The sequence below is a fragment of the Ursus arctos genome, unplaced genomic scaffold (assembly GCF_023065955.2).
Source record: "Ursus arctos isolate Adak ecotype North America unplaced genomic scaffold, UrsArc2.0 scaffold_1, whole genome shotgun sequence".
NCBI lineage: Eukaryota > Metazoa > Chordata > Mammalia > Carnivora > Ursidae > Ursus > Ursus arctos.
In genome coordinates this window covers 52,314,518-52,341,183 of record NW_026622763.1, presented here as the reverse complement: position 1 = coordinate 52,341,183, position 26,666 = coordinate 52,314,518, and the positions used below count along the sequence as shown (strand labels likewise).

Here is a 26,666-nt window from a genome sequence, read left to right as displayed (position 1 = left end):
CACGTGACTTCTCTGCCCTGCTGTCATAGGAACACAGTGGTTCTACCCATGTGATTTCCGATTTATTGCTGCTGGCTATACCCACATACTGACACCAGAAGCCCATTATCTAGTCATCTTTCAAGCTATTGGTTCTCTCTTTGCTTGGGTCCTGAGATCTTAGAAACCCTGTTCTCTTCTGATAGGCCACAACAAGTCAGAGCAGCGTCCTGTGTCTCCGCTCCTGAGACTGCGGAGGCTTTGACCAAGTCCTAGGCCTCAGAGATTCCCTGCTCAGCTCTGCTTCCTGCACGGAAGTCTACCGGCAACAAAAGATTCACCAATTAGGCCTCTGCACTCACAGAAGAGCTCCTCTTCCTTCTCTCTCATGTCTGAATTAGATTGTCATAGTCCCATTTAAACATCTGTAAAAAATCCTACTTTGTTTCTGGGACTAGTCTCCCATATGTCCTCCAAGCTCATTTTCCTAGTACCTACTTTCAAGTTAGGTTTTCAGGGAAAGCTGATATCCTTGCTCAGAAGGCATGTCCAAAGGGATGAGAGCCGGAATGGGCATCATGGGATGCAAGGGTCTCAGTCCACACGCAGTATCCAAATCACCTCATTAGGTGATAACTTGCCATGGACATAGACCACTTTAAAAATTACAAGTGAATTCCAGTTTTGCTTACATCTGTCGCTCTACCTCTCTTTACTGTATATGGTACAGTATAAGGTAATACAAATTTTTGTGGGTCTTAATACTATAATCTATGTACACCCTGTGCTTCCAGAGCAACGGTTCTCAACTGGGGTCAGTTTTGCACCCCTCACCCCACAACCACCAGGGGACATTTGGTGACGTCTGCCGACATTTTCTAGTGTCACAACTGGGGTGGAGCAGAGTGAGAGGCACTACTGAGAGATAGTAGGTGGAGGCCAGCGAGGCTGCTGAGCTACACGGGACAGCCCCACAACGAAGAATTATCCTGCCCGCAGTGTTAACACTGCCAAGGCCAAGAAACTGCTCCAGGATTTTACTCCCATTTTCTTGATGTCACATTGGCCTTTGACTTCCAGGCTGACCATTCCCTTTGCCGTGTAGTTTAACTTTTCCTCCGCTTTGTTCACTGACAGTTTCACGTGTGTTCTGCAGTTGCGGGCGGTCAGGCAGCATTTCTCACCCTGCTCATGTCCGGGCCATCCTGCTCTCTGCCCCAGCCGCATGGGAAGCCCGGGAGGTTCTCCGCAAGTACAGGTAGAGAAACCCAAATCAAAACTGCATACGAATGAAAGTGCTTCCCACAGGAACATGCAAGGATGAGCACAGTAGCTCGCAGACTGGAGTGCTTCTTCACATTCCCCATGAAAATGAAGGCCTGGCCAGTTAACCCTCTCCTTCTGTGGACTGCTACCCTCCCGTCTCCCAAGCAGCCTCCGATCTTTCTCTTTGGACCAAGAAAGGAGACTCTGATAGTGCCGCCCGCCCCCATGCTATGGCCTTAACGTCTGGCTGTTGTTATGTGCTACATGCACTTGGCCTCCAGGACCCACGGAAGGCGTTATACCGTCTGTGATCTTCCCCACCAAATCATTTGGACTCTGTGGGGGCAGAAGCTGGAAATAGGCTGGGGAAGGCAGACTGTCTGCAAGGGAACCCTAGGTTTCCAGAGATTGCAGGAGCCTTGGGCTACAAGGCAGGGGAGCCTGTGCTATGGCTTCGCCGTTTTGATCTTGTGGCAGCCCGAATTCCATCCGTTTACCAGCTGGAAGATGATACAGCCGCGTGGCATGCAGGCCTCACCAATTCCCTCATTCCTATATTCAGGGGATGAGCTGCTGTGTGTTGCATCTGCCTGGAATTTTAAGAGAAACCCAAGACAGAAGAACTTGTGAGGACCTGTCCTATAAACAATGGAAACATTTAGGAGGGACAGAGAAAGAAAACAGTTTCAAGAGGGAAGTGGGGAAGGAAATGTTTTAAGGAAAATATTTGGAGATGCAAACAGCAGGCTTTGGTGCCTTTTTAAAGCACCCTTGCAAATTAAGTCTCTTACCTACTCCTTGACCTCTTTCTGTGTCCCACTTACACATACTTTTTTATTTTTAGTAAGCGTCTATTTTTGTGTGTATGTTCTATGAGAGATTAGTATTTCTTCAACTTTAAGGGGTCGGGCACATTTTGAGTCCTTAGCTGATGAAAAATGAAGATGTTTAGCACAGATAACCAACTGTCAACAAATCACTAATGATATTTGCTCCAGAAATTCACAACACACCTGCATAACTTTTGTTCCAACCTGAATATTAGCCAACTGTTGTTTCTCCATACACAGAGAGGTCGGCCAGGCAGTTAAGAGATACTGAGTACTCAGCGGGGCCAAACAGTTGGCCTTCTGGCTAATTTTCCCTGGAGCAAAATGACTACTTGGATAAAAATGGATCTTCTGTCCTCTCTTAATTATAGATAAGGCAATAAGCAGACGTTCCAGAAAACAACAGAATCCATGAGCAAAACCTGTGAAATCATCCGAGCAATATTATTGATTCATTTTGTACCTAGGAACTAAATGTATTATTATTTACCTTGTATCGACCAAGAAGCTGAGACCCCCCCCACATCCCCCCAGCCCAAAGGACGATACTTTTTTAAATTCACACTCTCAGGCAACTGGAAAAAGGAGACAGGTCACTTCCCTCAAAGTGTCCCACCTTTTCCATTGTTATACCAGTGTGAGTGATATTTCTATTAAAAAAGCTCACTGGTGAGCCTGTGTTTTTATTCTTAAGGCAAAAGTCACAGCTGGATCTCAGCTGAAGCTTACCTCCCACGTGAGTGCCAAGCGGCTCACAGCAACATTACTTAGTCCCATGACGATGGCAAAAAAGGAATTCAGATTTTTGTACTCCTTACAGCTGAAACACAAGAGGCACATGGCTGAGAAAAATGCCACTTTGAGTGCAATTTAAAACAAAAGTAGAGTTCTATTTTCTGATAGTCATTAATGTTCATCAGGACTCGTTATGAGAGCAGGCAATGATAGATTTAATGCACTGTGTAAGTTCCACTTGGGTGCCCACGTTCGGCTATCTGACTTCCCACGGTAATTGTAGAAAGGTGACGGTTCCGGCCATCTAGGTTCAGGTTTTGAGAAGGAATTTAAAGACCCCTACCCTAGGGATTGTTGGGATGATCTCAGAGCTTCCTAAAAGCCCTGTTGGACCTGGAAGGAAACACCTCATGGGAATAGAGAGGGAAGCACAATGTCCTTGAAGACTCTTGGACTTTGAGCCTGAGGCCGCGTCCTGGCAGCCTGAGAGGGAGCGAGGAAGTCTGACTGCGGCCGCCACCCAGACTTCGCTTGCCATGCGGATGCTTCCACTTTGTTGAGAAATACCAACTTACAAGTCATGATCCCTATAAAGCTGACAAAGAACCTGACCAAAAAGTGACCTTATTTCCTCTGCGTTTTACTGATGTCGATGAGGCCAATCGCTTTGTGTACGTAGGCGACTGTTAGCCTTGACGAATGTATATTTGGGAATAAGAATATTGTGGAACGAGATCAAAGATTCTTATTAGAATGGCAATATTTAGCCCAGGTACTTGATTTAACTTAGAAAAAAAAAAAGAATAAAAAAAAGAAGGGACTCCCCAACTTCTTCATACCAGTTCCTAGAAAAGGGAAAGAATTAATTTTGCAACAAGTGCAAATCCTTTACCCCAAATCAATATGGTTATCTAAGTCAACCGCATCATAATTAAATCCTGTTTGGATGAACATTTTTGCGAAAGGCTAATTAAATTGTTGTTTTTGCTGCCTGTGTTTTCTTTGCAGAGGAAGCAATGAGTGATTCTTAAATGGTCTGTGTGGAAAGAGGAAAACAGATTTCAGAGAAGCTATCTGGTGCCTTATCCCACTGGCGAAAGAGCAAGCAAGGCCTTTGCTGTGCCAGGGCAGTGGCTCTCAGGTCAGGGGCAGAGAGCAGTTTCAGAGACCCCCTGGGGCTGAAGGCAAGGAGAATGATCATGTACATGTGTTTGCTTCTGTCCAATCCGTGTGATCTTGAAAGGACATGCAGGAATACAGATCTGCCTTTCTGGTCACCTCACTGGTCACTGTTACCAACTAACTTCATCACCCTAGGTAAGTCATGAGCTATCCCCATGCCTCAGTCTCCTCATCTGCAAAAGGAGATGATAGCATTCGGACCCCCAACTTCATAATGCTCCGGGCAGGTCAAAGAGCTTACGTGGAATTTGCTGCAGTTCCCTAAAAACACCACATAAAACATGCTATTGCCACTGGGTTTAGATCTCGTTCCTGGAGATCTTGGTCTAGGAGAGTCTACAGTCTTCTTCCAGCAGGCCCGTGCAAACAGCTCCACTGCGGGACAGCACCAGCTTAGTAAAGGTTAAGTAATATAAGCCAATTTATACCAAAGGCCAAAGCCACCTACTCATTCCCATAATCAGAAGGAAGAAGGATAAAAAAGGAAAAAACATTAAAAAAAAATTCCTGAGTTTATGAAAGGCTCTCTTATGTTGCCACTGTCAAATAACAGGATTAGGCCCCAAAAGGTTTGCTGATCTCCCACACTGGGGTGCAGATTGCCATTCTCTTCTCCTTGTTGCATTTAGCACTGCCAGGCTAAGGTGAAGAGGGAATGTGCTCTTTATAGCACGAAAGCACATATCGTCACAGTTTCGGTAATCTTTCCAAATATGCAAAGGCACCTGTCCCTTGCAACAAGCCTGTTCAGTCTCCTAGAAAAAGGGGCTGTCCTTTGAACCAGAAATTCATAAGCAACATTTCACCAAATCTTTCTTCAAAAAGGCAGCTTTTCCAAATTAAGAGATACCGGCATTTGAATCTGAGGATTTGGATATCCCATTGAACCCTCAAATTTTTAGCAAAATAATGCGAAGCATTTGGCAAGCTGATACGTATGAAATGTCAAGAAGCATTTACTTCTTTGTTTAGCTCTGGAAATCCGACTCTGTATGGGATCTAAACTCTTTGGTCCAAGAAAATTGCTAGCTGGGGTCACTTGTGCTCCCCACCTTCCTGTGCGAGAGGTCCCTGCATTTAGAAAGAAGTCTCCCAGCCATGGGCCACATTTAGCATTTTATTTTTAGCCATGTGGTGATACCAAAAACATGGAGGTAAACAGGAGGTTGTCAGGCGTATCTAAATAGCAGGAGAAGATTAAATTCATGTCAGGGAGAAATCTAACTGGCCCCTGCAGTAAATAAATTGTTTCCCATGAAGTGCTGTTAAATAGAATATTTATAAGTTGCTTGCTTTTTCTGATGTCGATGGAGATGATTTTCCTGTCCCAGGTTAGCTCTCCTTTATGCGTTTTACTGATTTCATTCCGGCTGAGTTGGATGTGCTGACGCACACGCATGTTTCTACTGCCCTCTACTGGCGAGAACGTGTCATGTGGGACATTGACTTGAAGGGCTTTCTCAACTTTTCTACAACAGAACTTTGTTTGCCGAAGGACTCTTCAAACTGGGGAAGGCACAAAGCCAGGGCAGTTCAGAGCAAAAGAGGTCACGATTTTGACTCCTGCATCCATGCTGTAAGATGTTAATTTATTTTAGACTGATGTCCAGTACTATAAAAGCCAGATTAAATTAATCTTTTATAAGAGTTCAGTTATTCTTAAGCCCCTGTCATTGTTCCCTGTGTATAAGGAGATCCTGTATCTTCTGTCCCCCCCCCCGCCTTTTTTTTAAAGATGTAGCCTAATGGGACAAAATGAAAATGCAGCTTAAACATTTTTCTCTTTGTAAGCTAATGATACTTACTGGGCTGCTATCTTAATAAATTTTTTTAAGAGCTGAACGCGCTTGCTGGGCTGGGAACAAAGGCAAATCTCAGTGACAACCCAAAACTGAATTTCATTAAATCTCCTCAGGAACAAATCCAAGTTTGCTGTGGTCTTTTTAAAATTATGCCTTCCAAATGTGTGATAGATTAGCTCCAGCTAGAAAAGAAAAGAAAAGAAAAGAATTTTATTTCTTTGTTTCTCAATCAAAACACCAACGAGGCTTCTCTATTTGTCAAGACAAGCTGACGTTGGTCAGCAAAGGTGAATCCAATCACCGGCCAGGACTCAACCTGTACTACAGAGTGAGGGGGCGTCAGTGGGGCTTCTTAAATATAGAACTGTCGACGAGGTGCTATTGGCTTAACATGCTCAGGAAGACAGAGCTTACTATGAATCACTACGATTTTCCTTTAAGACCCAAAGACTTTGTAACAGGCTTTCTTAATACAGGCAGTATTTACACAAGCCATCCTGTGGTTGCCGTCTAGCAGCATACACCGTCGTCTGCCGCCGAGCCACCCGGCAGCCTTCATCCAGAGTTGCAGCCGTACCTCCTCACGCTCTCCACCGAGCGCCTTACCTCATGCACACAGTTGAAGAGTTCCCAGTCATAAATTGTCATCTGGTATGCTAAATCTTTGGAGCTCATCAGTTCGAAAGTTCCCACCGTTCCAACAGTTGGGCCTTCCTGCTCCGGCAGGGGAGTCTATGAATAATAATGCAAAAATAGGTCACAATCTCAGAACAGGTAAGTACTTCCTGCTGAATGCTTTAAGGAGTTTCTGAGGGTAAAGGATTGCTTTCAGGATGCTTTCAGGAATATCTTGAAACTTTGATTTTACCCAGAGGAGAAAGACACTTTTGCTCGCAATGCTCACTCGCTTCAGCACCATCCCTAGCGTCACCCTCGTTACTATCATCAGTTCCACTGACTGCAAAAACCTAGACCATGGCAAATGAGATTTGGTGAGGAGTGACCTGGGGAGGTTCCCCTGTGCTTGGGCTTGGGAGATCCCTGGGAACAATTCCTTTTCTCTGCTAAAGGTATAAGAAGTCCTTGGAGATGTTTTGCTCCTACTTTCCACTGTAGCTGTTCCGGGGCAGGAACTGGGATGGCAGTTTGGGACATTTAACCACAGCACCACTTACTGTTGCCGGGGCTGGTGACTGGTCACCCAGCTCGTATAACACACGGCCTGAGCTCACTGGCTGACAGAGGGCTCTGTGTGCTGACCTTACACATGCAGGCCCCTCCCTCCACTCTCGGAGAGATGCTGAGCTAGAAATGATAGCCACGTGGTCATGGTGTCCTGGACTAGGGCTTCAGAAAACCAAACTCTGCCACTTTCTGGAAGGCCCTCATTCAAAACTTTCTATCTGACTTACTTATCTCATTTGTATTTTATGAGAAATGACAGAGACTGCTTTTCCTTAGTAAAACGAATGACTTGCATACCTTGGAAACTTATGTATACTCTATGAACACTTATGGATCTGTAATACATGTCCAAAGTTACAAAAGGCACATGAATTGAAAGAGGATTTCCCTAATGTCATGCTAGCCACATTGGGATATTCTATATTTACGTTGGAAATACTAGTATTGTTCAAGTTCTATCGTCATCATCATCATCCACAGCCATTACATTCCATAAGCGCTCACTGCATTCTGGGCACTAAAGAAATGACACATTCAGGATGTAAGTGATCCCTGCAAATTTATAGTCTAAGGGAGGGTCAGCTCTGACTGGGGAGCACCTCTCGACACTCAGTCAACAGTCAGCTGCTGGCATTCCCATGTGGGTATGAAGGACAGACAGAAGCATCAATACACACCTGATGCCCAGACACACAGATAAACACGTGGGAGAACAGGAAGGGGCTTTTAGAGAGTTAGTGGGCATTTCAAAAGAATCTGCAGCCTGAAGAGGTTCTTGGAGAAAGAAGCCGGGCTATAAAAGATTAAACAGACAAACCGGGGTGGGTTGGAACAGCAAGGTTTCCCCTGAGCACCCAGGTTGGTCTGCTGAAGGATGGCAAGAGAGGCAGGAAGGGTAGAAAGCTTCGGGAGATCCGTTTGTTGGGAACAGAGAGCCTCGGGGAACCAAAGAGCTCAAACAGCTTTAGAAAGTCTGTGAGTGCCAGACAAGGAGCTGGGGTTTTGCAAAAGAGCAGCTTTGGAGGGCAGCAGACTCTAAATGCACACCCCACTCTGACTACACAGACTGGGATGGATTCCCTCATCTCTTGAGTGTCTGTTCCCAGCTCTGGGAACCAGGTATTGGCAGTACCGGCTCTGCAGGCTTCTTAACAGGACTGACTGGGAATAATGTCAGTGTATCACACAAGCACAGTGCCTGGCACAGAGGAGAGCCCCACTCCCACCCCCTTCCAAATGGGTCCCCTCCTCACATGTGCGGCAGCCATGCAGATACATGGGCAAGTATGGTCCATACGACGCCTGGACATAAGCACGGTTGTTCCTGATTCGCTCTATGCAGGGCACAGAGAGTTGGGAAGAAAAACACTTATTCCAAAGTTTTGAAACTTAGGGAATGGACCTGAAGCTCTGGATAAGTAGCTTATGGAAACAAGTAAGGAGAACGGTTTCCGGCAGGGTAGTCCTGTCAGGCCCAGACAGGCTCTCCACGTTCTCCCCTCCCTCTTGCAGCTGCTGCTGCGTGCACAGCCCTCTGCTCCATGCACCTGCGCTCTTGCTCTCTTCCTCCCCAGCCTCCCCAGCTCCCACCTCATTCCCTTGAGGCCTTACGGCTTTTCACGGAGGGGACAAAGCCAGCAACTACAGGGAAGGTGCCAATATGAAGAAATTTACAAAATTTTTCAGGTCATGGATGCTGGTCTATCATTCCTGCATCCCTTTTGAGAGAGTAATAGAATCTCTTTCTCTCTCTCTCTTTTTTTTTTTTTTGAGCGGGCGGGGCTCACCAAAGCCTTCTCCCCCCTTGACAAAGGGCAGGCTGACCCCTTCCCTCCATGAAGCACTGAAGAGGCAATCTGAGTGGCCAAAGTAGCTCTTCTATCTGAAGTGGGGAATTTGCAAGGTGACCCTGGGGCCCCACAGGAAGCATCCCCTTGCTCTCCTTTCTCATAGATAGTCCTGTGGACATTTCATCAGATGAGGCCTACAGAGCTAAAAGAGGGTCTGCAGTGCACAGGCAGGTCTGAACATTGCTTATCCAGAGGCACAGAACTACCATGTACTTTCCCTCTGGGAAAACAGCATCATTACCCTCCCAATTTCCAACTGAAGAACCCAAAGGTTCTTCAGGTAAAAGGATATCCTTCAGGTAAAAAGGATACACTGATCATTAATGACAAAGAGATAGCGAAAGTCAGCTGCCACCCCAGCAACCCTCTTTCCCCCTCTGAGCCTGTCTCTGCAATGGCATTTGTCATACCGTCTTCTCCTTACACTCTGGAGTCCCTCAGCCAGAACCATTCACAATGCCTGGAATGATAGAGCAAGCCCTAAATAAAAGTCTAAGGAACTAACAAATGGATAAGAGTAAAACCAAATTACAGTACAATGGGATTTTATTATAATTTGCTCTGCACTAACATTTATGCTCAAATAAAATGTCCAGAGACGAAAGTTCCAGAATCCAAACCACTAGGATCCATCTCTGGCACTCTGCTGTTTCTAGACAACACAATGTAGCCCCACCATGGGTTCTGCTCCGGGCTGTTTGTGTTAGCCTCCTCTCCCTAATGTGACCGTAACTGTCACAAGGACAGAGTCTCTGGGATGACTGGTCTAGAGTCACCCAGAAGCCAGCACAGCACCGAGTACAAAGCAGACACTTCCTAAGTACGTGTTGATAGATCAAAGGGCTTGGCCAGCATTCTCTTCTACAGAGTCATCCTGCGTGCGATTCTTCCTAGAAAGACTGTCCTCAGAGAAATCTTTAGAAAGCTGGAGAAGGCTCTATATCTCCAGTTTTGTGAGGCAGGTAGGGTTTGACCAGCCCTTAGTACGATGATATCAGCCCAGTGAATGGCAGAACACAGATATGGAAGAAGTTAACACACTCACATTCCCCAGTATTTGTTGCGAAGTAAATGCCTTTCAATTACTCAGGCCTTAACATGGAAGACTAGCAAGGACTAAGAATTTGTAAGGCTGCAGGATGATGTGCAAATAAACAGAGGCTTAAAAAGTTAGTGTCTGCCCGACAGGGAGCTGGAAACAGTCCACACACTCCATCCACACACCATGTCAACTATCACTGCGGCCAAGAACCAGCTGGCAAGAGAGGCCGAACGCCGTGTGGCAAACACATCGCGCAGCACCTCTAATAGGGCTATAGCTAACCTGGGTTTTGGTGGTGTTCGTTTCCAGGAGAGCGCAGCATGACTCATTTATGACGTTTTCCCCCCAGTCCCTCAGTGTTGGCAAATATTGGTCTTTTAGAAAGCAGTGAGTGTAGATGGCTTAAACGATGACCGAAAGGACTGTGTGCAGACAGACCTAGCACCCGTGGTGGAGGCAAGCAAGGGGGCTCATGGGCAGCGATGGATGAGGAACAGTCAGAGAATGAAGGCCACATTTGCTAAGTTCCCCTCCCTCGGGATTTAGGGTATGGAACAGTCCTCTTAACTGCACTGGAGTGCACAAAATGGCTCTCCCCCAGTTCAAAGAATTACCACGAGGCCAAAGCAAGCTCTAAAACGTTCTTGAGGGACGCCTGGGGGGCTCAGTCATTATGTGTCTGCCTTCGGCGCAGGTCATGGTCCCGGGGTCCTGGGATCGAGTCCTGCATCGGGCTCCCTGCTCAGCAGGGAGTCTGCTTCTCCCTCTCCCTCTGCCTCTGCTTGCGTGCTCTCTCTTTCTCGCTCACTCTCTCTCTCAAATAAATAAATAAAATCTTTTTTAAAAATTTACAACATTCTCAAGAGGAGAGGAATGTTGCTTTACTTCTAATGTCTGATTTGATGACACCCGAATGTATTTATGCAGCACCCACGTGGCTAAACTCTCCCCCCGAAATATGCTGCTGTTTACGTCTTGCTCTTGTTGCACTTTTCTCAGTAACATCAGCCCCGTGTGTCCCAAGATGGAAAAGACTGCCTCCCTATCCTCTGCGCTGGCCCCACAGGCTTTCCAAGATAGCTTGAGAGCTACTCGGCAACATGTCTAATTTTTGTAGGATAAACAGAAATGAACCCTACCATCTACATAAAAGACGGGCGGCTCCTCAACTATTAGCATGGGCTGATTAATCCTTTACTCGAAGAGAGCTCTGTGTGGGCTGGGAACAAGGGTTTGGGGACTTAGGGAAGAAACTGGTGGCCTCTGGTATTTCCTACACAGGTTGGAGCCCTTTCCATTTTTCTTAGACCGGAGAGTGGCTTTGCCCCGATGCCTTTCTAGCTCCCACGAAGGGGAGTGATACATCGCAATGTCTGGTCTTAAAAAGTTTTTTTTTGTCTCCTGGTCTAAGCATTCAGATTTTTAATATTACTATCTAAATTGGGGGGATTTCAAGGAGGTGATTTACTATAAAGAGGTCTAAAAGCTGAATTATGCCCCAATAGAGGTGCTACTTGGCTAATTTCCACAAACGAAAATCTAAAGCTCAGAGCATATCAAATGAACACCTGAGGCTTACCTAACAGAGCACAGAAAAAGAAAAAGCCAAGTAGCATTCAAGAGTTTTTAGCAACTAGGTTCAATGTAACTGCAAAATTAAGCTCCAGACAAGTTTTTCTGATTGCAGACACTGCTCTGAGGAGGCTGCACACACTTACCAGTGAATCGAATTGCTCTCGCGGGCAAGCAAATAGGCGTCCATTAATGGTGAGCGTTGTAAATACTGAAACATCATTAGGTTTGAGCACCACCTTTTCTGTGAACATAAAAAGCATGAGATTGCCTATTAAATGCATCTGAGATTTGCTGCACTGCCCTAATCACACCAACAAATTGCCAGCTCGGTGAATTACCGGAACACGCAGAGCGACTGCATAAAATACAGGACTGAAGGGACCCACTGAATAAAAAAGACACAGCATTCATGCGGGCACATGACACTCAGGATGCCATCAGAAAATGACCACAAAACAGGAATGGAAGTACCGAGGGTCAATTCACCCCGTTCTGCGCTGCAACTGTAATTACATACAAAACCCGCACTTACTATTTATATAACAAATTATGTTTCCAGATGGCAATAATACCCAGCACTTTGGAGAAGGAAATATCACTTTTAGAAAACTTAGGGGGTTTCTGAGATCCCAAAGGACTTTAGATGTAAAATTCATCATTATTTTTTCATGGATTCCCTAATTTGGAGGGCAATGGCATGACCTAGATTAAGCCTCCTATATTTCAAAAATTAACTCATTCAACAAATATTGATTCAGCATTTATTAATGCTGGACACTGCTCCAGGCATTGAGGATCCAGACGGGAACAGCACAGAAAAAAAAAAAAAATCCCGGTCCAACAAGAGCTTGCGTCCCCGTGAGGGATATAGACAGTGAACAAGACAAAAGTATCAGACAGCATGCAGCCATGAGGAGAAAAACCAGCAGGGAAGGAGGCTAGGAAGTATACGTGAGTGGGAGAGCATACAATTTTAGAAAGGGAATCAAAGACAGGAAGGAGGGGGCCTCAGGTGGACACAGACATTTGGGTGAAAACCTGAAGGACGTGAAAGAGGGATCCGGGACAGCTGTGGAAAGACTGTGCCACATGGATCGGCGAAGGCAGGCAGGCTGGGTCCCGTGTGACTGGGACAGCAATGGGAGGGGATATCTTGGGAATCCATGACGTGTTTAAAACCCTGCATCAGTAGAACCATTTGCCTTCAGACATGGCAAAAATGGTTTACCTGATCCTGAAGGATCCCCCAGTGGCTATTAAATCATTGCCAGATAATTTAAATTAGCCTTCCTGCTCCTTCTTCGGGCTCTTACTGCAACGCGAGCTGACCGTTCCAAAACTCTAGCCAGCATGGATTGTGATTGTTCATTTACGGTCTAGCTCCGCGCCGGCCTAGCAACAGCTTGGGGACACGGCTGCACCGAACACATCCCTCCCGTCCCAGTCACACTAAGTGGCCAGTAAATATATATGGCATATGAACAAATGACATTTCAAGAAAGCATAAGGCAATTAAGTAATCCCATGGGGAAAATACTCCCCATTTTATTCGATGAGTTAGGCTCCTGCCCTCTCTGTGGGGTAAGGAGGGGAACCGTCACCAGCTGGAAAGAATTAGCCTATGATCACCTCCAACTTCAGACTTTTGGAAACCTATGGCCTGTAGCTTGTCAAGCCAGATGCCCTCTTAGGGTCCACATGTCTCAGAGCTCTAAGACCTTAAGCTTTTTTGTTTAGGGTTTGTGTAGGAAGAACTCCAAGCTGACATCCACACCAGAGTCCTCAGCTCCAGCTGCCTTAGACAGATCACTTCACCTTCTTCTGCTTTATAGTGGGTACCCACAAAATAGGGCATATCAGACACTTACCCAGCCCACTTCTAACCATATTATTTTGTTATTTGTGGGAGCACACACAACACCAGTTTGTCCCTTCGGATCTTCTTGGAAGGGCCATGCTAACTCCTGGCAGGGCTTCTGTTTGGATGGGATATTCCATTTTGCAGAAGCCCAAGGTGCTAATTAAGCCGTTACCTCCTCCGGAGCTCATCTTGACGATGATCAGGCCTTCCCCAGAGCCCAGTTTGTCGGCGACTGCGCTGATGACTTCCTTCACCGAGGCGGCCACTGGCACTCGAATGGTTGTGTAGGTGTGGTCCATGCAGTAGACTTTAAACAGAACTATTGGGAAGGCAGTAACAATACGGGAAATTAGTCTTGGGTGTTCTTAAGAAAACCATCAGTGATGGCAAATGTTCAGATAACTCCCCAATTTTGTGTCATCTTGTCCCTCTTCCTATTGTACCTATTTGCAGTCGTCTACGCCTGTGCCTGCCCACTTCCAAAACTCCTGATCTTCGCACTGGTCTAAGAATGGGTACACACATGGCTGCCATCTCCAGTTCAAAGAACCACAGCAGATATTTGTGGAAAACCCATACATAAGCGAGGGAACAAAGGAAGTATGTTCAGGCCTGTTTGCTGGGTCTGCACTTGCCCGTGAGAGTTTCTTTTTCATAATCCAGGAAGTGCTGTGCGGTGGGCTGATGGCTAGATTGCTGCTGCCTGGCGGGGTGCTGGGGAACAAACATGAGCACCCCTGCAGACAGCAGTGCTTCTGCCCGGGGCACGAACACACACTCCTGCTTGCTCGTTCACTGGCTTGTGTGCTTTGGGGCTGGGCCACAGAGCTCGGGCAGTACCGAGCTCAGCAAACCCATACGTGGTACCTAAAGGCTCATGTCTGAACACAAATCCTGGAAGCAATTCCAGCTACTGTAATTCGTGGGTTTAGAGGCGCTCCTAAATGACAAGATTCAGTTGTGGCTTCAAATGAAAATGTTGTCATTATTATTCATTTTATTTTGGTTGTAATTCTTGAGACAAATCTTAAATAACCAAATGGCAGCTGTCAGCATGTGCACCTCTCTCGTGGCTGCTAACAACGCTGTGCTCGGGGCCGGAGCGCCTTCTCTGGCCAGGGGTCCTGCTCTGCAGATGACCCCAGCCCTGCCCCTCCGCATGGCATTGTGAATCGCCAGCCACCTGCCTGCCAGGTCTTCCCAGAGGGGGGCCACCTTGACAATCACTTCCTGAGAGATAATCTTTCCTTCCTTCAGGGAACGGCGGTAGTGAGGGAGAGGCAGAATCAGGGAGGTGTGGACAAGCACCTCCACTCCAGGCCCAGAGTTCAAGGATAGATAACTGGAATGCCAAAGGACACCTTCAAGCAAACCATTCGGAGTGCAAAGAGACAGTCCAAGAAAAGCTATTCGGTGGGTCCAAGGGTTCCCAGGGGAGAGATTTTATTGACTTTGAGTAATCTACAGAACCTCGAGTTAGAAGAGAAGTCTCACCTTCATCCGAGCCGCGGATAGGCTGGCGCTTTTGGGCTCTCTCATCGCCTGTGTTGAACTGTTGCAAAAGAACTTTGTGCTGTAAACATAAGCACAGCAGCCGCCATGAGAGAATGACCCATGCACATCTGCAGCTCAGAGGAAACACACTCGAGAAGCAGAGTCAAGAAATGAGAAAACGTATTTTGTGTTTACAAACACATCACTTTCATATATTGCACTATAATATTTCTGGAGAACTGTTACATAACAGGGCGCAATTAGAGAATCCTAAGCCGTGGTCACTTACCTTCTTTTGTGGAGCCTTTGCATCTTCTGAACTACGAGAAACAGAGAAAGCACATTATTTAATACCACTGGTACTGTTATTTTGAATTGCTTCATTTGTATGAAATTTTAATCTTAAATTACAAAATGAAATGACAGCAATCCTTGAGCAATCCTCATATTAATACCAAGAGACCAAACACAGAGGACATACAAAGAGATTGGCTCGGATCCCAGGCAGACCCTTGGCTGAACTGATGTTGAAAGCCAGGATTTCCAGCTTTCAGGGTCTTTCTAGTAGCATACATTCTCTCTGGTATTTACTGTAGGCTCAAAGGACAGCGTGTGAAACCTCCCATGTTTTCACTGAGGGGACGCAAACATTCACCAGCAACAGCTTTGGTGGCAGAAAGCGAATTTTCCATATGATAATTCCCTTTCCCCTTTCTTTAAATGCCACGGACTATTTTTTTACTGGATTCACCACTGTAAACCAAAGGGACCCGAGTTTACTGAGTGAGATGCCCCACAGGAGGATCTCCACCTTGTCCCAGGCTTTCTCTTGGCAGCCATCCGGCACAGAGGAGTAGAGCAGAATCTCCCCTCTTCACCTGGCCTTACCCCCCCACCCAAGCCGGAGGCCCCGTCCACTCGAACCAGAACACCATGGGGCTGCTGAAAAAACCAGCTTTCACCTTTTGGGGGTGAAGGGCTTTTTGGAAGATGTTTTGATGGAGAGGCAGGCACTTACTTGATGAAAACACACCCCCAAGCCAGGCCCTTCCTTACATTTGCTTGACAATCTTCTCTAACTCGGGCAGTTGGTCCTTGAGGGCAGCAATCATCCGGGCATCATCTGATACAGACACATAAAACTCCTGTAATTGGCAAAGGTCACAGGCTTTTAATAAGAATTGCCAAGGTACACGATTCTGTCAAGAGCAACAATGATGTCTCCCTATGTCATCTGCTTTACTAGCGTCTCCAGACCATGCTTGCATGGACTGGAGACCAAAAAAGAAAAGGAAAACGTTACATTATGTCTAAATTCAAAATTGCAAATGAGAAAAGGTTTTGGAAGTAGTTAGTAGTGATGGTGGCATAACATTGTGAATTAATTAATACCACGGAATTGTATATTTGAGGATGGTTAAAATGGCAAATTTTATCTTTGATATATTTTATCACAATGAAAAAACTAAAAAAAATTTTTTTTAAATTGTCAATGAACTGTTCATAGGATATTTATGCGAAAGGCAATGGAACACAATGTTTTCGAATGGGTCATTTTATAGCTTATACTGTCGGAGCACTTTTTACCTCAACATTTTTTCAGGGAAATTTTAACATTTATTCTGAATATTATTTTAGCATTTGTTGTTTATTTACTATTTTCCACTAGGTGTGGTTGATTTTTGGTGGTAGAATGCAGGCATGGTCTTCAGGCCTGGACTGACGTTTTGCTGAGTTTGTTATCAACTCAGGACTCTTTATTGACACCCTGGGACCGATCCTGACCACCAGGCAGCAGCAGCTGGGCCTGCTTTGCTCCGGAGCAGTGGCCTCCACAGCAGAAGATGACAGCTGTGGTGATGCCAACTTAACCACCACTCTGGTTCCTCTGCAAACAGTCCTTTATTCAACTGGTAGAGGCCAGGAGTCAATGTATGACCCAAGCTACTACTATTCCTTTGTATTTTCAAAGTACTTCATTCCACAGCCTTGAGGGTCACTCACAGTTCCCTTTTCTCCCTTCTCCACCTCTCTTCCTGCCAAATTTTATGATTAAGAAGAGGGAAAGGGGCACATTTCTTTTGGATAATTCATTCCTGAACATACAGACTGAAAGCGTTTGAAACAGAAGCCACATTGCCTTTTGCCTGCATTGGAGGTCCTCATCAAAGTCTCGGAGGACAGAGTGAGTCATCAAGGACTCAATGCCAGGGCCCATGCTGCAATGTGGGGCTGGAGCCATGGGAAGGAAAAGGGAAGTTCAGCTTAAAATAGTGTTTCTGACATAAATCATGTCCCTCTGGAACCACCTCACGGTCCTAGAAAGTCCTCAATAAAATTATCTGTTTCAGCCCACTCAAAAATAGGTACTATTGCATTAGCAATCCCACTTCTAGGAATGTGACCAAGGACAGACCCACTTACACGAACATGTTCACTGAACTATTATTCGAGAAATGCAGAAACTGGAAATGATGTCAATATTCGACACGATGAAAAATATGCATATCTGTGGCACAGCTACTCAAAGGTCATCAGGAATTTTTACTAGAAAGACTGCACTGACATAGGAAAATCCTTATATAAGTGGAAACCGCAGCCTACAAAATGATGGGTACTGTGTGATTACGACCATGGAACAAATGCAAAGAAAAAGAGAGCAAGTGAAAATACATTACGGTGCTGCCAGTTACTGAATTAGAAGGGCAGGAGGGTGGGTGATGATGTTCCTTACTTCTCTCATAGGGCACTTCTGATGATCGTGTTAACAAAGGACAGAATTTGCAATCACAGCCTCTCCGGGGAAGCTGCGTGCTTCCGGGGAGTCCTGGTACAGTGGGACGAAGATGTATTCTTGGAAGGGAGGACTCTGTGTACCTCGAGGAAAGCCACGGCCACGTCATCCTCTTGTAGGACATCTCCGTACACGGCGGCCCACTGTAGCACCAGGCGGATGACTCGCCTCTTGCTGTTGAGGGCGTAATCCATTTTCTCCTGCTCTGTGCCCTGGGAAGGCTGTGCGTGGTAAGTGCCGTGGAGTCAAGGAAGACATTTGGTCATTTCACGCTTGTCTCACTGAGCTACTTGCAAAAGCAGAGAATGATCAATCCCAGTTTCGGGAAGACAGCCTTTTGGACTGATGGGATCCCTTCCTCAGGGCCTCAAGAAAAGCCCCACCCACATAAAGATCTGGACCAAGTGCATAGAAAGCCTTGTTCATGTCTGCTGACTTTGACAGGCTAGTTGTCCAAGGAATAAGACTCGTACAGCTCCCCTTGGACTTGTGTGTTGACACACTTCCTACCGTGCCTCGCTCCAGCTGCCATCACGCTCCCTGCCTGCCCTCCACCTGGCCCTTCACGTCTAGGGGAGGTAATGCTTCCTGCTATTGCTTGTCTCTCGGTGCCTTGCCAACCCTTTTTGGTGCCCACTGAGTCTGCACATATTTCTACAAAGCCACTTCACTGTATACATTTCAGTGAAACCCTTCTGAGTGGGCATCTAAGTTCTGTGGACTGATACCAAGAGGACATGGGGCTGGAGGAAGACAGGCTCACCTAGAGTTAAGAAGAGCAAAGGTTCCTGCTGTATGGATCTGCTGAGGGACTTTGACATACTATATCATAACGTCTTCTCCTGTCTTGAGCCACAACTTAACTCATACTGGCTTTTTGTGCATCTATGGCTGGACATCTTAACGAAACTATATGCTCCTGGAGGCCTGGGATGATCTATTACTTGCCCTGTATTCTGTACCATGCCCAGCACAGCGACTTTCAGCTGGCAATTGTATTTATCCATTAATACAATAAATACTTCATTGAGTTCCTTCCAGTGTGTCAGGTAAAGGCTTCTGCTCTCAGTTTACATTCGTGTGGGCATTACAGTAGACAGAATATAGTATGTGATCAAGAAAGATTTTAGAGGCGACATACCATTCCTTTGTCAGTGATTTATAGCAGTTCATACTGCAGACAATTAGTTCATGGAACATTTTCCTCTTTATAACTTACACTGTATCTTACACTAGAGTACCTTAGTTAAGTTCTACTTTATAGTCTTGTGATAAAAGTATCCTTCCCTTCCTACCCGTGAGCAAACTGACTGTAAAAGCACACAAATGGCCAGGATCACATGGTGAGAGAATGGAGTTGGTTTTGACCAAGACTCCTAATTCCAACTAGTTTTCTTCCCCATTACACAACACCCCTCCCTGTGCCTCACAGGTGGCTATAAGACTGGCTGTGTCTTGGCTTACTACCATGACTTCAAAGGCTCAGTAGAAAACTGCCTTGTGGCAGTGCTGTACTTGACAGCTAAACCAGTAAAGGGTCTTTTCTAAAGGGACTATAAATAATCATGATCAAGGTAAATGACAGAACCTTAAAGCAAAGGTTTACTGCATGTAAATGGGTTGCAAAATGGCTTTCATAAATTGAGCACGGGATTCATAAAAAGGAAAATTGCTCAATCCGTATTGCTACAATTCTCTCTGAGCCTACAATAAAAAAAGGGAAGAAAGATCACTTTATGTGAAAATTATTTCTTTTCTGATTAACCCTTAGGCCTCTTGCTTGTATGCACACATAACTCAGTTTTTCTTTCCAAAGAACTGCAATGTGGGCACGACATTTTATTACTATTTTGATAGGACCTAGCAATGTAGGCACACGGTGGGCACCAAATGAGTTATTCCTGACTGACTGAAAAATATGTACTGGTTTGCCTAATAGTCAGTAAAAGAGAGGGAGAGAGATTGAGTCTTTCTTACTTGCACGAAGCTGAGATGGTTTGAACTATCAAATTTGCTATTAAGAGGATATAATGCTAACTTTCCAGGTTATCTTTTCTTTCCTTTTTAGATTTTATTTATTTCTTTTTAGAGAGAGAGAGAGAGAGAGAGAGAGAGAATGTGCGCGTGGGGGAGGGGAGCAGAGGAGGAGGGAGATGGAGGGGAAAGAATCTTAAGCAGACTCCCTGCTGAGCACAGAACCTGATATGGGACTTGATCTCAAGTTCCTGAGATCATGACCTGAGCCAAAACTAAGCGTCGGAGGCTTAACTGACTGAGCCACCCTGGCGCCCCTGCAGGTTATCTTGACTTGGACTCAGGAAGCAATGCAAACACTTGTAACTTGGATACAGTGATATCAGCAGCACACCTGTGGCTAATCTATAAGGCCTTAGGATAGGATACTAAATTTATATTATCTCTGTGGGTCAGGACAGAGATTTTTCTTGACTTCTTTCCTATAGGGGAAATCTGTCTTTTTTCTACAATGAAAGACAGAACACACAATTGGAAGGATTAACATGATAACACTATAAATGTGTGTGGAGCTTTATAGTTTGTAATAAATATGCTCCATGTGCTCACATGATCATATAATGCTCTCTATAAATACTTACAGATGAAACAGAAAGAAGAGATCTGCTTGAGGTTGTTCAGTGAATAAATGGTAGGGCTTATAAACCCAGGCAGGGCTCTTCCCATTGTTGCCACCCCACACCCCCCAACAGTGACTGGATGTTAGTGCTTTGGTTCATGAAATCATTGAGAATGACTGCGTCTGGGAAGCAAAAGTTCTGATGAGAAAGAGATCTTTCTTTCTTTCTTTCTTTCTTTCTTTCTTTCTTTCTTTCTTTCTTTCTTATTTCCACTTTTTTTTTTTTTTTGCCTAAGTTCTAAGTTTCCCAGAGCTGACGAGTATCTAAACCAGAGTTGAGTGTCCTCTGTTCTTAATGAATAGCTCCCCAGGCTCCTGGGATCCAGCAATGACCAAATCCAGAGGGACTGGAATAAGGCTTGCTTTCTTTTCTCATGAAAGTTAAGTGTTTTTGCCTCTGGAAAAATAAAAGGAAGCACTGATTTGTTTCACAAAGTCTCATTTTCCCCTTACAGATGTTATTGGAGGTGGTGGTAACGGTACTTTTATAAGCTGAATCCAAGCATGTGCTCAAGGATTCTGCCCCTCCATAGGCAACATATACTGTTCTATTCCTGAACAGTGTGTTGAATCAGATTGTCAAGGGACACAAAGAAGACTTTATGTAATTGATGATACCTGAAATGGTTATAGATAAGGTGTTGGTGCTTCTACTGATTCCCATAACACTTTCCCCAGCTTTTAGAAGATTTATGTGATTTATTTTAAGATTTTATTAAACTCTTATAAAAAAGGTGGAGAGAGGGAAAAACTATATTCCCTTCAGACAGCAGCCAAAGTAGGGGTGGGGGTGGGTGAGAAATAACATCCTACCAGATCCCTTGTCTCAATATGATGTAAAACAATTAAACCTAAAAAGAGTGACATTTCAAATACAGTTTGATCATAAATCCGAACACTTCAGGAAGGTTGCAGAAACTATTACCTTCTTTGGCTAAAACCAGAACAATGCATTAATAACCACTTGATGGAGAAAATCTCATGGGAATACAAACCTAGCTCTTCTCCAGGGCAAGCAACAATTTAGAAAGGATGATCAATGGATACCACATACATAAGATACTTCCCTCCCCCCAACCCCCCAAGATACTTTGAACAACACTCTCTGAAATATATACCGGGCTAATGTCTATGTTAAGTGCAGTTAGGAGAGAAAATAAAATACATCATAATACAGTGATTTTTGTCAGATGATAAGGAAATACACGTATTAAACATGGCCATGACTTCTGATGTCATGACAGTTGGGTTCAGGTAAGAAGCAATATGGCTGCCTGAATGCATGGCAACAAAGGCAGAGAGAGAACAGGATTCTGGTTTCTCATAAAGTGCTAGACAAATGTCTGTGAAAGAATCTAGAATATTCACAGAATTTTTATTTTAAATACAGTTAAGAAATGGCCTTAATGGTCAAAATGTCCAAAGTCATCACTGACACACTGAGTGGATTTCAGATGATACACTGAGTGGATTTCAGATGATTCACAGAATCATAGAATCTGTGAGCTGCAAAAGCCCTTTGATTGTATCTCCAACTCCACCATTTCAGAGGGAAGGAGACTGAGATAGAATGAGTTTAAGTGATTTTTCCAAATCTATCAATGGAATTCTTGGGATTAGAACTCAGTTCTCTTATCTCTCTCCCCTGTACAGTGTTTACCTGTCTCTGTTGTGACATTTTGTCCGATATTAATATTCATGCTAAATATATTATGCAGCAGAATTAGGTGATTTGAAGTTTACTGGATAATGGGGAAGTCAGTCTGAGATGCAGAAATTGATCCCCAAAAATCCTCAAAGAAGACAAAGCACATACAGAAAAATCAAGCATTAACTGCTGCAGCTCCCTGACAATCTGATAGTCAGGAAGGCAGAGGGTCGCTAACGTCTGAACCAGATCCTCACTGCTATAGTTTCAGCCAGTGCTTTCGTTTGGTACCTGCTGATTTAGGAAGCAGTAGCTTGGGGGTGCCTGGCTGGCTCAATAGGGGGAGCATGCGACTCTTGCTGTGAGTTCAAGCCCCACATTAGGCATCGAATTTACTTAGGAAAAAAAAAAAAGCAGTGACTCACCACTATTAACCAAACATTCGAGAGGATTCAAATCCTAACTTGAGGTTTCTCTTGTTATGGTAATAAGATTTTTCACCATCTGGGAGCATTAAATCAGAATCCTTAACAGCAGGAATGGGAAACATAAAAAGCCTCAAATGTTTGTTGATTGACTGGTTACCTTAATTCAATTACTCTGTTTGGAGTGCTATATATAACCCAGTTTCCTAAAACAAATAAACAAACATCACAGCTCTTTAAAGCCTTTATCTAAATTACCTGAAATTCTGTTTTGTCAAGATGTCAAATACAGATGGTGGATACGTTCTAAGGAAGCTCATACTCGATGTCATCAGGAGGACTAAGTCCACACAAGTACCAAACATCGGGTGCATCTTTGAAAGAGAATCTTTCAGTTACCGGGCATTTATTCTATAGGAGCACAGACTTTCAGAACAACTAAATCTTTGTCGAATTGGACCAGTACCTTCGGCACCACACAAATGTGACTGAGGACAAACTGGACCTGCTTTCAGTGAGGATCAGGGCTGAGGAGCTGAAGAGGCGAAGGCCACGGTGGAGGCTACAGTCTTTCTACCCCGCCAACAGCAGGCTTAATATTCCATTGAGTCATTTTCCTCATGCCGGCTCTGCCGTTCAAACACTGTAATTATTTCATATATTTTTACCTAGTTATTATCTTACTCACCACAGGCACCTGTAATTTTTCTGTATTTTTTTTTTTTACTGCTCATTTACTTATTCTTAATTCAGCTAATAATGGTTCCACGTATTAAAATTATCATGGGGAAAGTAAGTGAAAACCTCCTAGGACGGAGAGGTAGCAGATTCATTATAGCCTACAACAGGGAATAAAATATTATGTATACTTTTTGCAGTAAGTACATGCTAATTATGCAGCTATTTATAAAACACTTATCAACATTCAAACTGATACTCTTCAATGTTGTTGTTTTTTAAGCCCTGCTTTGCATACAAGATCTCTGCTTGCAGCTGAAAACAAACTTTGGGGGTCATCTGCCCACTGACTAGACAAAGCTTTGGTATATTCTTTACATTATGCTATATTCCTTTCATGATGGTACAATAATGTATTTATATGGGGCATTATTTATATGGGGCTTAAAGGTTTATAATGTACTTTCACACACATAGCCTCATTTGATCCTCACATCAACCTGATGAACTGGGCAAGACAGGTATAATTACCCCTAGTATACAGACGCGGTTCAGAAAGGTTAAAGATAATAGCCGAGTAATACCGTCTGTAAGACGCACGTCTTAAACACAGGTCTTCTGACTTCAGAGTTTGTGCTTTTCCCACTGTTATGGGGCCTCTTTACTACCCTGCTCGCCTTCATGGAGCATCCCAGCATCCTGAGTACCAAATCTATCCCTTCCTTCCTGCAGCGTGAGTTGGAAGGCAAGTTCTCGAATTAGACCACCTGGGTTCATATCCCGGCTTCCCTACTTACAAACCGTGAGACCCTTGGTCAGTTAATTGACCATTTAGAGCCTCAGACTCTTCACCAGTAAACGTCAGAGGACTGCTGTTAAAGATGAGATGAGACACTATTGGTAAACCATGTAGAACGGTATCGGAAGCATATTAAGTGCTCAGCAAGGGTTAGCCACCATCATCATTATTGATCCGCCCCCTGGAAATAATGTGAAATCTTTTAAATGGGTGGTTTGGGAACTTTCCATAAGACCTGGCCTCTCTGGGTTTAACTGTGATGCTATTCCCATCACACAGCTGCTCCTTTGTGAGCCTGTGAATTTGACGCTCCCAAGTCCGCTTTCTGCGCTGTCATTTTTCTTCACGTGCCTCCCATTTTCTTGCTCAGAAGAAGCTTCTAGTTCTTGGCTATTCTTTTTAGTCTTAACTCAGGGGCTAGTATTCGCAGTAGAGAACTAGGACATAGACTAACAACCCATTGCTGGGTTCAACCCACTACTGTCCTAACACTAGCTATGGAACTTGGGGAAAATTACATATCTGCCCAGTCTCACTCCTTCAATGTAAAAAGAGAACACATCCCACAGTGTTGATATGAGGCTGAGAAAATACTTTGTAGAATATAAATATAAAATACTTCGTAGAATATCTGATAATACGGTCATTTTCTGAGAAAGAGGACACCACGATCACATCATATCATCATCAAACCAAGTCTTCCTTATTGGAAATAATGTCTCGAGTCGCATATCTGCAGAACTAAATTGCTTTCATGGTAACATATAGATTAAACACTTACAGAAACAATTGGGGGACTGCAATGGTAAAATTAGGCTTCAACAAAATCTAAGTTGACAATTTTCCTTAGACAGCTAAATAATATTCCTACAAACTTGGCTTAATCTAGAGAATAAGAACCTGATGCTGTTTTGTAAATCATCCACAAGAAAAGCAAATTTTGATAAAAGTTCCTCCTAGGGACCCCAGTCAACTTATAAAGAGAACATCCCAGGCCAGTTTTACAGAGAAATAAATGATGGAGGCCTGCCTCTTCAGTAAAGGAAGCTGTTGTGCTTTGTCTCTGTATAAGGGACACAATATATATAGAGGTAGTTTTAGCTAAAACTTAGTGGCAAATCTGTGTTCTATTTTTTCCCCTTTGCTTCAAGAAATGAAATAAATTCTTTCCATGCCAAAAGCATAGAATTTGTGTATACTAAGCCAAAAGAAATTAAGATACTAAGAAAAAATACTTGGCCAAAATTATTGCTGTATTTACATTTTTACAAATTTAAATATAAGCCATTGATCACTTAAGATTCTTTCAGCTGTAATGACAATCTGTCCTGAATGACAACAACCTGTAGTTGTTGACATAACAAGGAATCTTTGGCAGGGTAAGCTTCAGGAGTGGTACAAGTGCAATGATGCCATCACAGACCCATTTTTTTTCTGACTCTCCATGCATTTCAGCTTTGTCATAGGACGTACTCCCCTAGTCATCATAAGAAAAGGCCGTCACTGGCAATTGGGGCTATAGGCTTCCCGCTCTCTTTCTTAAATGTTGAGAGAGCTTTTTACCTAGAAGCCCCAGGAAGCCTTTCTTTGAATCTCAGTCTACTTTGGGACTGCAATCCGAGAACAAACCATGGCCAAGGGCAGCCAATTACTGAGTAGCTAGACTGACCCCCTGAGACGGCACTGATGGCAAAGACAATGTCCACGGCAACTGGAATTATTTAGTGCAACATGGAGTTTGGAGCTGGAGTCTCCAAACATTTGCCAGAATATGTGTAATCTTAGGTGATCACTTGGCTCCCTGTGCCTTGATTTCTTCCACATATAAAATGAAATAAATATCATACCCATCCTTTTTATGCCTCACATGTGGGGGCTGGGTGCTGGAAAGACAAAATAAATGATGTGAAAATGCTCCAAATCAAGGATGTAATTATTAAAATTCAAAATAACATTAACTTAGTTGTGATCACTTACTGAAGACCCGCATGCATTTGTACAAACAAGAATATGCTAGAGTTTAATCACAAAACACATAATTAAGACAACAGGGGAGCAATGCTGTAGTAAACATCGAAAACATTAAAATATTACATACTCCTTGCCTACTTTTAAAGTAAGGAAATGATCATATATGTGGGCAAAGATTTAGCTGGAAGGATATTGATTCATCCCACTGTGTTTGTTAGAGGAAAAAACATTTGAAAAAAAATGTGAATATCCAATAGGAAGAGGCTAAGAAAACAAATTATGACATATCTACCATATACTATTGTGAGTTAACAAAAATGATAGCACGTTTTTCTCATGCATCTGTGTCACCTTGTTGCCCAGAACATATGACACATGGCGTTTAATAAGAGTTTATGGAATTAACTGGAAAAAAAGATGTAGTTTCATTTATATATATAAACATACATATATATGTCTGAAAAGATACCTACAACATACTATTAAGTGAAGAAGAACATACTACAAAAAGGCATATACAACATAATCTCACTTACATAAGATACCTATACTTTCAAAAAAGTGTGGAGAAGTATTTAATGGCAAAGAAAGATAATTCATAAAAATTTTTTTAGTGACAAAGCATACAAAATTACTCACAGTATGATTCTATTGTTATACTTAAAAATATATATCTACATGTGAAGAAAAAAGACTGGAAGGATACAAACCAAAATGTTAACAATGTTAATACCTGACAGGGTTATAGGTGGTTTTATTTTTCTTTTAAAAACCAGTGGAAAACTGAACTGAATTTTAAGTGCAAATTTTAAAGAGATTAAAGAAACTGAAGATGAAAAGTACAGAAATTGAACAAATATAATTTAAAAAACTCATTAGAAATTACTTGTATTCATC

At 43.7% G+C, this 26,666-nt stretch overlaps 1 protein-coding gene across 9 annotated transcripts in view; it reads right to left on the bottom strand.

The window, feature by feature from the left end:
- The window catches only part of RAPGEF4 (Rap guanine nucleotide exchange factor 4), a 273,452-nt gene that overhangs the window by 16,637 nt on the left and 230,149 nt on the right, over positions 1-26,666 (bottom strand). For 8 of the 9 annotated variants that reach the window (XM_026492545.4, XM_057318641.1, XM_057318655.1 and 5 more), the window contains 9 exons: positions 17,679-17,829; positions 15,858-15,946; positions 15,091-15,121; positions 14,802-14,880; positions 13,480-13,626; positions 11,590-11,687; positions 6,401-6,526; positions 5,798-5,976; positions 2,805-2,895 (listed from right to left, as the gene is read on the bottom strand). In XM_026492545.4, coding sequence (XP_026348330.2) covers positions 2,805-2,895; positions 5,798-5,976; positions 6,401-6,526; positions 11,590-11,687; positions 13,480-13,626; positions 14,802-14,880; positions 15,091-15,121; positions 15,858-15,946; positions 17,679-17,829 — 991 coding nt within the window. Of the gene's footprint in view, positions 1-2,804; positions 2,896-5,797; positions 5,977-6,400; positions 6,527-11,589; positions 11,688-13,479; positions 13,627-14,801; positions 14,881-15,090; positions 15,122-15,857; positions 15,947-17,678; positions 17,830-19,646; positions 25,682-26,666 lie in introns of those variants that run through there. The other variant, XR_008961468.1, reaches the window with a different exon arrangement.